Raw genomic sequence first — 14,524 nt, 5'->3', positions numbered from 1 at the left:
GAACTGGATTTGAAGTGTTTCTTCTAAAAAAAAAAAAATGTCATATCTAAAATCAGTAGAAGGAAGAAAAACCAGCTGTAGTGCAAATCTTATGGGAGAAGAAATTTTAGTGGGAAGGAAGGAAGGAAGGAGAAGAAATTTTAGTGGGAAGGAAGGAAAAAAAAGAATAGAAAAAGTGAACTCCCTGTCATTGTGACACACACCACTGTACACAATGGAACGTGACCTCTGCATTTAACCCTATTACCCAAGTGAACAGTGGGCAGCTTTTTAAGCGCCCGGGGAGCAGTGTGTGGGGACAGTGGAGTGCTCAGAGCACCTCAGTGGTAACTTGGCAGCTGGTGGATTCGCACCTGCAACCTTCCGGACCCAAATCCGCTTCCTTAACCACTAAGCCACAACTGCCCTAAACATGAACTAATCACTCCTTAGTCTATAATTATTGTAGGGCCGGTTGTTAATGGAAGATTGTATAGATCAGGGGTTCCTAAACCCCCGGTCCACGGACCACTGTCAGTCCATAGGTCATTTGGTAACGGGCCACAGTGGGACATAGTGAAAAACTTGACTAAATTGTTTTTCTTAATTTACTTCATTCAAAGAAAATCCCATCCATATCCATTTGCTTTCTTCATTTAAAGATATTCTGGCAATATTTTAAAATAAGAGGTCATTCAGACTCCGATACAAACGAAATAGAAGTCTAAAAGATGTTTGTTTTTGTTTTTTTTAAATGTAATGATCCTTCAATGCTGTAATGATCCTTCAATGATCCTTCAATGCTCAGCACCTTGGTACCAGTCTGTACTGGCTGACCAGTCCTTGGAACAAAAAAGGTTGGGCACCGCTGGTAGAGATGTAACTACTCCATAACAGACTAATGCATGCTTCTGCAATTGATTATTATTTGATTGATTATAAAAACTTAATTTCTTTAACTACATATTTGTTGTCACTGTTTATTAGTCTTGAATCTTTAGGGCATATTAACTGAATAGTAATTAGAGACATACAGATTGTATACTTCAGTGCTGGTTCATTTAAAGAAAATTCCACCTAAGATATTGCTGCTTGATAGGGTCCGTCTTTTCCCCAACGTTTGTCTTTGGGGTTCAGGATACTTTAGAGGTAGGGTCTTGAAATAAAGTCTGTCGGAGTGAATGTATTAATGGTCAATTGCCTCTGTTCTAGCTACACCAGCTGGGATTGACTCCAGATCTCCTCTCACCTTTGACAGTTATGGGTGTACAGATAATGGATATTTATGTATAGTATTTTTGTGTTAAATTCCTAGGGTCTGCTGGGCTCCTAACCGGTCACATTGTCAGAAGCCAGTGTTGCATTTTCTTTTCATAATTCTTTGAATGAATTTTGTAAAAACATTTTTACTTCCTTCACAGGCTCTGAAAGCTTTTGTGTATATTTTAAGATATCATGTCTAATTTAACTTTTGCTTTCTCTTTTCTTTGCAGTAAGCATCACAGTGTTGTTGGTCCAGTCTTGCCAGATTTAAAAAAAGAATTTAAAGGAATGTCGCAGAACGCTGACACATGTGGGCAGAATGGTCAAATGCTGTTCCGTGATTCAGGAACTTCTTGAAAACAACCTCAATTCCCTGCATAAGGTTTTGATTCACAATGTTTCTTATGTTGTTGGAACATTTGTAATTACTAATGACGCTTTTTATTTTCATTCAGTCGAGCCTGCTCCACACTATCTGTTTAATTTTTTAATCATGAAGGAATGCAATATGATGTTCATCCAGAATTGCTTTGGTTCAAGCACTAGATTCAGTCCAGTACTTCAGCCACAGCAGCTTCAAGGTCTGACTTGAAGTTGTTTTCATAGTTGAGCTAAAGTTTTAGAACTGGTTTAGCTGGTGTTGAAAGTCGCACTACTGGAAATAACTGTGATATTTAGTTTAAATCTTGCACTGTGTATACCAAATATATTGGAGACAAATTGGTTAAAAAAAGAACTTAGAAACAGTAGCCTTTGCTAATAGACTGAAGTTTTTCAAAGCTGGATCAGTGCCAGACGGGAGGAATGATTCATGATGTGGATATATTGTTTTGAAAGTCTTAGGCTGGATGACTTTGTGAAATGTGAGAAGATGAACCCATTGATTAAGAAGTGTTTTTCAAAAGTGCTTAATGGTGGTTTATGTACAGTTAATGGAGTTTTTGTATATGAAGATTGGCACAGAAAAAATTAATTTGGCTTCAAAGTCTTCTCTAAAAATTTAAATCCTTCCTATAATAGTAAGTTGTGTATTTTTGTGGAATTTTCTGCTCTGCTTTTTCTATGTATTTATTAATATCTGGTTCATCAGATCGTAGTTTATAAAAAAAAAAAACCTGTGGCATGACTGCGCCACTCTAATGACAAAGTCAGCAGTTAGAATTGTGTTATTTCTTTTTCTTTAAGCTTCTGTTATGGCCACATTTGTGATTGGCAAAATAAAAAACAATCTAAAATAAAACCTTTTTCTTGTGATAAATCCCAAACAACATCAGCATCATTTCTTCTGGTTACACTGCCACAAACTTTAGAGGTTTTGCCCAAACAAACCAAACTTCTCTGAGTGTAAACTGGGTATTTCACATATGGTGAAATCAAACCGTAGATTCAAGATGTCAGACTTTTTTGAACAACCACAATGGAGGAAATATTGAGGACGTTAGACATGGTGGTGAAATCCATGAGACCCCTAATGCTTGTGTTTGTACAACTTGAAGATGTCAAGCAGTACCATCAGCTCAGAACACATCCCTCATTACTCTCTTCAAACAAGTAGCTACTCAGTGGTACTTGCTAATTCCCTGGGATAGCCTCCATTTTTTATTATTGAGTTCTTCATTTTCATATTATGTTTCTTATTTATTTATAGCCTGTTCTTTTTCAATTGTTATACATTGCTCTTTGTTAATAACGTAACTTTGAGTTCCCAGGTGAGCCAATGGGTGCTGTCCAACATCAAGGTTTTTGGTTTTCTTTGGAAGATCCCTTTGCACAAATTGCACGCACACTTTGCGTAAATAAATACCAGCACTAATCTTCATTCAGATGTAAATAGGAAAAATTAGATGTCAGTAAATTACACACAGATGGCTTCATCATGACCGACCTGAGTCAATGTTTAACTTGGCACACCTTTGAAGGCAGTTTTGGTAAAATAAAAGACAGCAGTAATAATTGAACTTGATCCTGATCAGTTATGTTGGATTGTCTTATGTGAGATTCAAGGCTATGGCTGAGATAGTGCATGAAAATATGTAACATATTGAACATAAAGTTGTTTTTTTTAAATAACCTTTTTTGTCTAATCTGAGTGTATGGTAATGAATAAAACGTCAAAATCAATTCACTTAAACCTTTAATAAAACACAACATAGAATAGTCTTTGTCATCGTAACATCAATGCACTGTATACATTTTCACTATTTTAAGCTTCAAACCACTGCGACTAAGTTGAATTGAAGGCAGTCACGTGAATTGAACTGCTCAGCTGCAAAATCCACCTAGAGATAAGTCGAGATCTGTCCTTCACTGTAACCGATTTCAAATGGTGCTAGAAACAAAAGCAGACTCTGAACACCAAAAGAAATCAGTCAACCTTGGATATAGGACAAGAGCATCACTGTAGGTCGTTGTCGTTGTTGTGTCGGCCACTGGGTGGCGCCTCTGGGGCACTCCAGAAGTAGGGACAGCTCTCACCACAGTCACCATCACTGACGCTCCAAAGTAGCCCAGCTTGGCACAGTGAAAGACTTCCCTCCCCAAGAACACTGATTTCAAATGGTGCTAGATGGATGACAGTACTCTAAGCCACCATCTGAAACCAGCTTCCAAGGGGGGCCATTCTGACAAACACTTCACCCGTGGCACTACCATCGTCAGTAGACAATAAAGTAATCCTTAGTTAAAAATTAAAATGACAAGTGAACACGTGAGAAAACACTGATTCTCTTCTAGAGAAAAAGCAATAAACATGCAGGTCAAGTGCTACTCTTACAGTTCCTCACTAATCATTTAAGATTATTGATGTGAACTCCATGTTTGAGCTACATGGGGGGAGAAGTGGTTTTTGCTCTTGCCTTACAGTGAAAGGTTAAGCAGTATGCTGGTTAAATTCCTGGTTTTTCTGTTCAGAGTTTCTCTGTGGTTTCCTTTTACAGTCAAAAACATGTAGGTTGAGAATTAGGTTAAATGTTTACTCTGTGTAATGTGTGAATGGTTGGTTCAATATGTGGCACTTTGACAGACGGGCAGGCTGTCCAGCGTTTTAGGCTTGGCTACAGGTTCCCCCCCGGGACCTTGAAAAAGGCAAAGTTGTGGAAGATGAATGATAAGACAACAGGCATCAAAAGGACATTCTCGTCTGTAAACCATTTATACTTGGTTTGGGACAAACATTTGAAATGCGGATCCATTTTTTCGGCTCAGACGGTTGCTTCCACAAATGCCTACAACACAAACAAAAAAAGAAATGTTAGCTGTAGATCAAACAATACATTTATCCTCGACTGATGTCATCGCATCATGGAACTAGAAGTCACTCCCCCATCGACACTCAAACACCAAAAAAAAAAGCAGAGAGGAAAGGAGGTGAGGATGAAGAAAACCACAAAGAAAAGCACCAGAACAAATCACTCTTGTTTTCTCTAACACGCCCACTCGCCTCTGATACTTGATCCATGCAATGTGAATGCGCGAAGAGACCGAGAGAGATGAACAAACACACACCAAACACCGTCGCCGTGCATCTCCAGCACACACCCATACCTGCAGCTGTACCACTGCACTGTATTCCACCAGTCCAATTGTCTCTGTCGCCTGGTAGGATGTTGGACGTGACAGTGCTTTCATCTTTCATCTTTCTTCTTCTTCTTCTTCTATCCCCTACATTTAAAAAGGAAGCAGGGAAGTGGCAGTCAGACGCTGGCATCGAGGGCCATGATGCAGACACGTAGCAACAATACACTCAGAGGGTGCGGCAACAGCAGGTAGTGGCCAGTTCCTAGACTGAATGCCAAAACCTGATGCCAATGCCAAGCACAAAACTACCACACTGTCTCCGGTGGCATTTACGTATTGACTAATACTTTTCAATTGAACTCTTTGCTAATTTGATTTTTGATTTTTAAAATCTCCGCCGCAGATTGTTCTTTCAAACCCACATTGCTCCAGAACACATGCGCCTACACACAGTCTGCCTCAGTGTCTCCACCTTTTGCAGCAACAACTCCTACAAATACAACTTTTATGAACCAAAGACATAGAGAACTGACTAAAGGAGTACAGCACAGAGCACCGTCAAATATCAGTGTTGTTTTAATTTGACTTCATTTGTAGTAAAAGGAATGAACAAACTCCCAGTGGTTTTACTGGTTCACTCTGTGATGAGGGTGGTTGTTTGTTGCGGTGTGTAAATGTTTGCATGGTAGCCACCGTGACCTTTTTTATATATAAATAAAAGAGCCGGTCTTTCTGTAGGTGTCCGGTTCCCTCTGCTTGGCCGGCTCACAACAACCCTGACGATTTTTTTTTTTTTTGTAGGTTGGTTGTTGCTTGTGTGACACTGGACGTGTTGTGTAATGCTTATGAAAGATTTTAAAGAGACAGGAGGTCTTTGAAGTGTGGAAATGTGGAGCACAAGGGATGAAACTAGACTCTTTAAAAAAAACTGAAATGTGTTAATTAAAAAAAAAATTTTGTACATAGAAATGAAAAAACAAAACAACACTGACAAAAATCAACTTCCTAACAACAAATCAACATTATTAAGAAACATTTCTGAAAAAGATAATTTGCCAGCTCACCTGTATGTTTTAATAAGTTTAAGAGTTTTTTTTTTTGTTAAATAATTCATCAGCTCAAAGGGAAGTTAAAGTCTGTTGTACGACATCCTCATGGCCTACGCAGGCTGACAGAATAGAGAAGGAAGTCATTACCTATTCATAAGGAGTGACCCTTGGTAATGCTGAGGTGACTATGTTTTCAGCACTTATGCGAAAAATCATCTTTAAAATCAATTTACAGAATAAATAGTAATATGCCCACTTTGTTATAAATTTGTTAACCTGTCAGCAACTTTAGCTTTTAGGAGTAAGAAAGAAAGAGAGAGAGAGAGAGGCAGAAAAAGAGTAAAGAGAGAGAGAGAAGCTTAGTGTAGAAGAAGGAGCTGCAATGCAGACCGGGGCAGCCACACACATTCTTGCATCATCTCGGAGAGCTTGCATCTCATGGATACTGGGCTTAATTCGGCGTGAACGTGAGAATATCTCAGGAAAAAGAAAATTAACGTCTTAGGGGAATTACAGGCAGCCAACCTTATATACCACACAGCAAGCAGCTTTTTTTTTTTTTTCAAAGCCAGAGCGCACAGTCAACAGGAAGGCCTTGGCAACACTTGTGTTAGCCACGCAGTTTCCTCTTGTCTCTAAAAAAGACTAATACATCGCTGTGAACCCGGAGGGTTGGTCATTTAGAAACGACAGTACCTTTGTTGACATACCTTTAATCACCCGGGGACACTTTTCATTTCTTTAAGGCAGGAAAACTCCTATAACGCTGTACAGTTAGACAAGGTGGCGTAGGTTTAGCCAAGCACTTTCTGAGCCACACAGAGACCAAGCCAGACAATCTTTTTATCCATCCAGATGGATAAAAAGGTGGTTGGGGCGTTGGTGGCAAATTTTGTTTGCAGCAGCAGTTTTGGAGACGTCAGTGCAGCATGATGTAGTGTTTGAGCGCTGAATTTGAACTGACCACTGTGATTGGTGTGTGGATTACCACAGGCTAATCAGCTGATATTCATCCTGTTTTGTTTTTTTTTTTAAACACATGACTTAAGCACAAATTCACACAGATCTGGAATTTTTTTTTTTTTTAAATCTCTGTAAGTTCTTAACAAATATTTTGTTATCATCAATACATTTAAGCTACTGTGGATAACTTAACATGGAATATTTTGTAAAAAAACTTTAAGCTACTGTGGATAACTTAACATGAAATATTTTGTAAAAAAAGCAAAAACAGCTAATTCCCAAACCACAATATTATTGCAAATTATTTCTTTCACTTTTGGGAGTTCACATGAGTTCATAAATGTAATGTGTAGTACTGTCATAATATCCACAGTACTTGTGTTAACCATATGCATTTCATCTCATTAACAGACAGGATCTAAGGAGCAGTGTTCCATCAAGCCTTTGCTCTAAACGGCCAACCAACCAGATATTACTCTGCTACTGCTCACTTGCTCTCAGCCAATCAAGTGCTGCTATGCAGCTTGTGCAGCCAGGGGAGCTCCTCCCATCCAATTAGAATCCAGCTCTGGTGAGATGGCCTATGATTCTGCAGCTTTAGGAAGTCCAGTGCATGTGAACTGGAAAGATGCCAAAGCAAAGTCACCAAGAGAGCAAGGTAAACAACTTCCCTCTGTCTCTCTCCCTCCTACTCTCCCCACAGCTTTGGTTTCTTCCTCTCTTCCTCTCCTGTTTTCCTCTGATCCTCACATCATTTCCTTTCCACCTGCTCCCTACTCATGGAGAGACAAATGAATAGACAGAGAAAAAAAAAGATTCAAGCTGCTGCGTACTGGTTGTGGACAAGTGCAGGCCAGAAATGACTGCGTCACAATCTCTGCCCCTGTTTCTCACAGATACAAAATCATGCTAAAGCTAAGTGGCTACGGAGGCGTAAGCATGGATCACATGGGCTAGCAGCGTGAAAAAAAAACCCACCAGCTGTAGAAACAGAACTGATTGGTCGTCAGATTACACACAGGTTAGGCAAATCCCTAAACCATATTTTTTTGCCACCGCAAAAAGCTTGTCCCTCGTCTTACCTCTGCGTTCTGTCGAGACGACAACAAGTAGTTGTTTGACCAGAACACACACACACACACACACACACGTAGAACGTGTACAAATGGCCTCCTTTTTCAACAAGCGACTTCTGCAATTTCATTTGATGCTTAATGCACGATGGGATTCTGTGCTGGCAGCAGTTACATCAGTACATATATTTTAATATTGTTGTGTGTTTCACAAATAAAAAAAACCTCGTTTCCCAGAATCCTCTGACACACTGCTTTGCTTGTATTACCGTATTTTAACAAGCACATTAACCTTTTCCCCTCGTGATGAAACGTACAATAGAAGCGTAGATCGAATACCACAGTAATTCTTAGCAAAACATTCCTGGTCGAGCTCCGCTCCGGTGTTAGGAATCCATTTTTTCATTTAACACGTTTGTCGCAGCACAGCCCAGCCAGCACTCACACCTAAGTACACTAACACAACAAGGGGAACTGTGCCATCTCCAGCATCCATGTTGCAACTAGCTCACAGGGAACTACACAGCACACACACACACACATATGCACACACATATGCACAGATTGTGTAGCGATAGGCAGAACATATATAAAAACTACCAAGGAGGAAGAGGAGGAGGAGGAGGAGGAGGAAGAAGCCATGGTTGTCCGAAATCATTGTGTCCACTTGAGGTGGGGAAACTCGAAGACTCTGGACTTCTGCTATCTCAGCTTGTGTTTCTCCAACATGAAAAAGTGACGTAGCAACTAATACAATGTCTCTCTCTCTCTCTCTCTCTCTCTCACTCACTCACTCACTTGTTCTCCCTCCCCTGTCCCCCTCTCTGCTTACCTCTCAAACACATGCACTATTTTCATCCTGATGCAACAGCAGAACTGCTATTAGAGTGCCACTCGAAAAAAAAAAAACCATCGCATACACAGGACCCGAAACAGAAGAGACCCTACACAAATGCATACGTCTGTGCGCGTGCACGCACGGTTCACGCACACGCGGATGATCACACCATTCCTCTTCCTGAGTGTGACGCAGCACTTAATTCTCTGCGCTTCTAGCCACTGTTGTGGCTACACAACGCTGCTTCTTGAGCAGGGCTCGGCCAGAAACACACTTGCTAGCTGTCACACAAGGCGAGTCAGCATGAGCAGACCACTCGTAAAGGGACCCTGCCTCCCTGCCTCCCTCTCCCCCTCTCTGTTGTGTTGCCATTTCCCCACATGTTTCTGTCTTAACTGGGTCTCTCTCTCTGGCTCTCTGGCACTCTCCTCTCTGCTACAGACACACACTCTTGTGAGGCTGAGCTGACTTAGCCTCACAGATCACCTGACAACCCACTGCTTTTAAAGGCACATCACCAGCTTCTGTATCACTTCCACGAGCACTCAACTGGCGACTGTAAGCTCAGAAATCGAATGGGGGAAGAAAGAAACGCCGTTATGATTCTGCATTTAAACACAGCTATCGCCTGCCTTTCCGTCTACGTTTGTACGACACACATGTTGTTGCCCAAAAAAACAACAGCGATTTTCAGCAATAAGCTGCGTTCTTTTTCCCTGGCCCACTGAAAAGAAACACTGAGTTCTGAGGTGAATAACCATGAACAGGTCGACCACATGTACTTCCTGTCTTACTTCTCGTCGTTTAGATTATTGAAGTAATCCAGAAGTTAAAAGGCATTTATATTTTTCTTTCACACCTATTTAAAAAAAAACTTTTTTTTGTTTTAATCAAACATACACAACTTGTTAGATGAAAATAGAAAAACTACTGTATCTTTAACTGAACTGTAAAACTGTCTGTTTTGTTCAAGTCAAGCATTAGCAGAGTTCATTTTAGGAACTGGATGTTTGCTATTTTACATATTTCCTCACATACCTTCATCAGATGGTTGATCTAGTTTAATGTGCACTGAAAGATAAAAGAAAGAGAACATATTTTTGAGATAATGCACTTACATATTCAAATGGCCTGTCTTTATAAAATTATCCCTTTTGGGGTAAACTGAAACTTCAAAATAATACGAGTGATGGCACAACATCAGAAAGAAACAGAAAGCCAAAAAAACCTCTTTGGTAATGGAGAGTTCAATGGTCGGTAAAACTTGACAGATGTTGTGATGTTAGAGCCCACTGACAAAGAACGACGGCAGTAATTAAATTCCTTAACTACTTTACAAACCTTTGCCTGTTTCCTATTTAGCTGTTGTTATTTATTGTGTTTCTAACCAACCTTTAACAAGTTAAGACTTTAAAGCAAACACAGTCAAGTGTGTTATTAATTATTATTAGTTATTAATTATTACAATTCTGGTCAGTCAGTAACTATCCTCTGTCTGTTTACTGCCACGTGAAATGTATAACCTACAAATAAGGAGCATTTCCTATTTTTTCATGCTGACTGTACGAGTGTTAATATACTTATTATTAATATGCTATATTTTAAATTGATGTAGTATTATATGAATTCTGTTGATGTTTTTCCTTAAAATTAAAATTGAGGATTTGCGGTATATTATATGAATTCTGTTGATGTTTTTCTTTAAAATTAAAATTGAGGATTTTTTTTTCCTTCTCTTCTGTCAATGTCTCGTTTACTCTTGTCTGATGCCTGACATTTTTAATTTTCTGTTGATAACAGGACTGATGTTGAATGGTCTGCCTGACCAGAATTCAGGGACGCCTCCATTTCAAGGACAGTTCGCCAGAACTTTCTTCCCTGTGAGTAAAGTCTTTTTTGATTGTTATTTCTGTCACTGGTCAAAATTGGCGCAAAAGTTAGAAAAAAAAGTTCAGAAATAAAATGTCTCGTTCTTGGGTATAAGTATATACAATAGTGCTGACCACCTAATCTCCTTTACATCTCCTTAAAATGACAAAAGTTAAAAAAAATGTTTTAGTTTTTCTTTTGTTATAGTGGTAAAACACAACTCCACATTTAACAGGTGTCATTATCAAAACTTCAACTTTTATTCATCCAAGAACACATGGATAATGTTTATGACAAATAAAGAAAAACGTCGGCTTGGCCTCAGGAGCTGGCGTGCAGTCAACAATCTTCCAAAGATATTCCCTTTGCTGCAGTGCAGTATGGGCAACTGCTTTAACCGGAGTTTTACATAGGATAACCCGGAGGCTTAGTTCAGTCACTGAGGCACACACACACCATCCCAGTGTTTTGATGTCCGACCGTTTACATCATTCTCCAGTTACACGTCTAGTGTTTCAGCAACTATTTCACGTGGCTGTAAATTTTTTCCTAGCTAAAGCAGTTGTAGCTTGTGTGACGTTTGAATTCCCCACTGGAGTCAGAGAATACAAAGCTCACAGCTTCATCTTACAGGAGTCAGAAAGGAGAGTAGTGTCAGAAGACTCGGCTTTCACCCCGGAGCTGGATGGGAAATGTAAGGGATCTGTTGGATCAAAGTATGTTTGCTCTGAGCACATGGGCAGATGCTGAGAGTATTGATCGGAGGATTGAGATTTATCATTTTCAGTCTGAACATTGCAGCCTATTTAAGAGAACTGATGGCTGATTTGACATTTAATATTGAGTTACTACGCATGATAATGTACACATCGAGGGCCTGTTCTCTTGAAGTGACGTGGATGACCAATCAACTGGACCAGGGAAGTTTTCCTGTGGGTTGTGTTTATGCTGACTGTGTGACACGCTACAGCGTTAGCATCCGTAGTTTATGCTTCTCACTGAGCGGGAAGTGAGTCCATTTTAGCCTTGTCATCTATCAAGCCCTTCCTAAACTTTAACCTTCACGTCATCATCATCATTAAAGCAAAAAGGAAAAGTAGTATTTTCTGAAACTCAGTACAGTAATAACATGAAAAATTACCTGATTTGCAGTTAATCTCTCTCTCTCTCTCTCTCTTGAATCCTCTGTGATGAAAACTGGCGTCCGACGGTCACTGCATGGCCTGAGAAGATCGCAGACATGTCACACATATCAGACGGTGAATATGACTTTTTCAACCTCCTCACATCACGAAATGACCTTTGCACAGACATTCACTCTGCTGACACACTGCTGGGTAACTGTAAAACATTATAACAGTAGTAGGGTGTGTGTGTGTGTGTGTGTGTGTCTGTCTCCCACTATTGGCCTACGTATGACTGTGGAGTGGTGGTCACACCCTACACCTTAATACAGGCCAACGTGCCACTGGTCATCAGTTATACATCAGCATCTGGACGTTAATGCAAGTGAATACTGTGAAGTTGTTTCATTATCTTTAACACAAAGCGTTGGTAAAGTAGATTAAAGTTCACAACGACTTCTTCAAAGTGACTAATTAATACATGGAAGGCGGGACAGTTACAGCTCTCTTACCTGCGTCTTTTTTCTTTTCTTCATTTTTTAGTTTTCTTTGCGATACGATTTGTTCCCAGAGGTCACAGAACTGACGGGGAACTTGCTGTTCTCTTCTGCTTTTTATTTTAAAGAATGGTCAGAATATCAGTTGGAGTCAGTTTGGGGTTTAGGTTTCGTTACTCGTCAGACACAACAAATGGGACTCTCAGTTCTCAGGTCAGCCCGGTTCCTGGAATGACAAAACTCATTCACTGACTCATTTGGTAACGACGTGCTGCGACCTCACTGTATGCTGTTGCATCAATGCTGCCCAGTCAGAAATCTGACTCATTCCCACAACGATGTTTCTGATACTCCATGTTCAGCACAAGCTGTAACGACACTCTTGCACAATCACGCCACTCTGCGTTCAGTGGGAGTATAACTTTTGGGGCTTTGTTTACATCAGGAATAAAAAGTGCGTATGACATACAGTAGAAACCTCTGGATAGATGGAACTGAGTCAGGGTGCCGCTGGCACAGGGGCGTAAATAAAGGAAGAAAGATCATCATAAAACCAGAATCTACATCTTTGAAATGCTTTGAAAAACCAACTCACTGTAGGACGCGAGAAAGAGTCTTATATAATTTAAAATGTAGCTAATTACTGCTACACAACAGCCGTGGAAGTGTGACGAACATAAAAACAATTTGCATCATCTTATACAACACAACACGCTGGTAATATTTAACACGTGATTAGCTTGAACGGTAACGTACACAACATTTACTCACAGTTACAATCGCATTATATGACACATTGCTTCACGATAAAAAAACAACAACCAGAAAATCGTTTTCTGAAAAACACAGAAACACAATATCGATACTAATTTTTAATTTCCTAAGAGTCGTTTCCCAATACTACCCCATCACTCAAACACAACTTTTGATCCTGATGCTGGGCATATTTTTTTTTTGTACGTAGATTTACATCGCGAGCTCCATGTATATTTTTAAAATGAATCATTAGCAATAAAACAAGTTCAACGCATCCCGACGTAGGAAACAAACAACTTCTACCTGACAAATAACCCCTTACACAATACCGCATGGATGAAGACGCCGCTCACTCCAGAGGTAAAATGAAGTGCGCAACATCCTCCTGCAGCAAACCTCCAGTACACCTCTCCATCCCACCCTCTCTCTCTCCCTCGCGCGCTCCCTCTCTCACCCTCGCCTCCTCCCCCTCTCACTTTTCCTCTGTGTATTTGTGGTTCTCAAGAACAGGAGCCTCAAATCCCGCACCGACATGTTTTATAAGGAAACAGCTGAGCGCAAACACCTCGCTTATTTCCGGGTACGGCTGGAAACTGCGCAGCACATCTTAACAGTCAAATCACAGTCGTGCGAAATTCTCATTGGCCTAAAAAATAAGACTGGGCCCATGAGCGGCTCTGGGAGGATCGATTGATCTAACAAGTCAAGTCCAAAAAAGTGTAACCTGACGGAAAATACACGCAGAAAAACATTAGGACAGAAGTGCGTCACTGAACGTTGACCAAAGAAAAAAAAAGAAGCGCAATGCGCAACACGGATGCACCATAGCCTGAACCCGTACAGATGATGACACATGATTATGATGGTAATGGTGATAATGATGGTGATATAAGGTTCACGGGAGCAAGAAAGTGGATGTAGATAGTTTCACTTGTCAGGAGGGGGCGGAGGGAGAGGAGAGCTTACTCACCGCCTCTTGCGCAACAACACATCCGGTCTCTTCACTGTGACCGCTCCGCCGCTGCTGCCTCTGTAACCATCATCCTACTGCCTATTATCGAATCCACACTTGCCCCCTTTATGAGAAGCCTCGTCCAACGACATTTTCTCAGCAACACAGGTCGACCACGCCCACTCGCACACACCCCCGTTTGCTGATTGGACGTTGCTCCCAAGTGCGTCGACAGAATCACATGCTTTTGACGCATGTTTACAAACAGCCACAGAGAAACACATATAACATATAACATACGTACATAGACGACCTGTGAGTGATAAATACATTTTCACCTTTAGTTTTGTCTCAACCCATGATCAGTAAACATCTGACACGATTCAAGGTTTTTTATTTATTTAATGGTTTATTACAATATGGTACAGGAATTCAAGAAAGAAAAATCAGTTATTCTGAGTCAAAGTGGGGCCTTTGGACAGACCATAGTGCTTTTTCATCTGTTAGTTTTTATATTTATTGATTAGAGGTGAAACGTTTAACCTTTTTATTCCACTTATAAACCCAGTCACACTTCCCATTTGGCTAATATGTCTTGGACAGAGTTAGATTCAAAGTATTCTTTTTTTTATATTAATAAACAGA

General features: G+C 40.3%; 1 protein-coding gene and 2 long non-coding RNA genes across 18 annotated transcripts in view; 2 read left to right on the top strand and 1 right to left on the bottom strand.

Moving 5' to 3' along the window:
* The window catches only part of rca2.2 (regulator of complement activation group 2 gene 2), a 19,087-nt gene extending 16,605 nt beyond the window's left edge, over positions 1 to 2,482 (top strand). For 7 of the 11 annotated variants that reach the window (XM_025058974.1, XM_025058973.1, XM_025058983.1 and 4 more), the window contains one exon: positions 1,473 to 2,482. In XM_025058974.1, the coding sequence (XP_024914742.1) occupies positions 1,473 to 1,599 (127 nt within the window). In that variant the 3' untranslated portion in view covers positions 1,600 to 2,482. The remainder of the gene's footprint in view (positions 1 to 1,472) is intronic. The other 4 variants (XM_025058981.1, XM_025058980.1, XM_025058978.1 and 1 more) reach the window with 1 other exon arrangement.
* LOC103385268 (uncharacterized) lies at positions 2,290 to 14,524 on the bottom strand. Of its 6 annotated transcripts, XR_003050746.1 has the most exons (6): positions 13,898 to 14,524; positions 12,187 to 12,397; positions 11,692 to 11,773; positions 9,720 to 9,752; positions 4,786 to 4,902; positions 2,290 to 4,466 (listed from the first exon to the last, which is right to left on the bottom strand). It is a non-coding gene; the product is annotated as an uncharacterized LOC103385268 (long non-coding RNA). The 6 variants fall into 6 exon arrangements; XR_001760644.2 differs by lacking the exon at positions 9,720 to 9,752; XR_001760645.2 differs by lacking the exon at positions 2,290 to 4,466 and having other exon boundaries at positions 4,580 to 4,902; positions 13,898 to 14,492.
* Positions 11,684 to 14,524, top strand: part of LOC103385269 (uncharacterized) — a 41,315-nt gene continuing 38,474 nt past the window's right edge. Inside the window, exon 1 of the long non-coding RNA XR_003050745.1 lies at positions 11,684 to 11,809. This is a non-coding gene — a long non-coding RNA (uncharacterized LOC103385269). The remainder of the gene's footprint in view (positions 11,810 to 14,524) is intronic.

The sequence above is a fragment of the Cynoglossus semilaevis genome, chromosome 10 (genome assembly GCF_000523025.1).
Source record: "Cynoglossus semilaevis isolate Cse_v1.0 chromosome 10, Cse_v1.0, whole genome shotgun sequence".
Taxonomy (NCBI): Eukaryota; Metazoa; Chordata; class Actinopteri; order Pleuronectiformes; family Cynoglossidae; genus Cynoglossus; species Cynoglossus semilaevis.
Note: the sequence above shows the minus strand (reverse complement) of the source record. Positions and strands in the feature narration are given on the sequence as shown.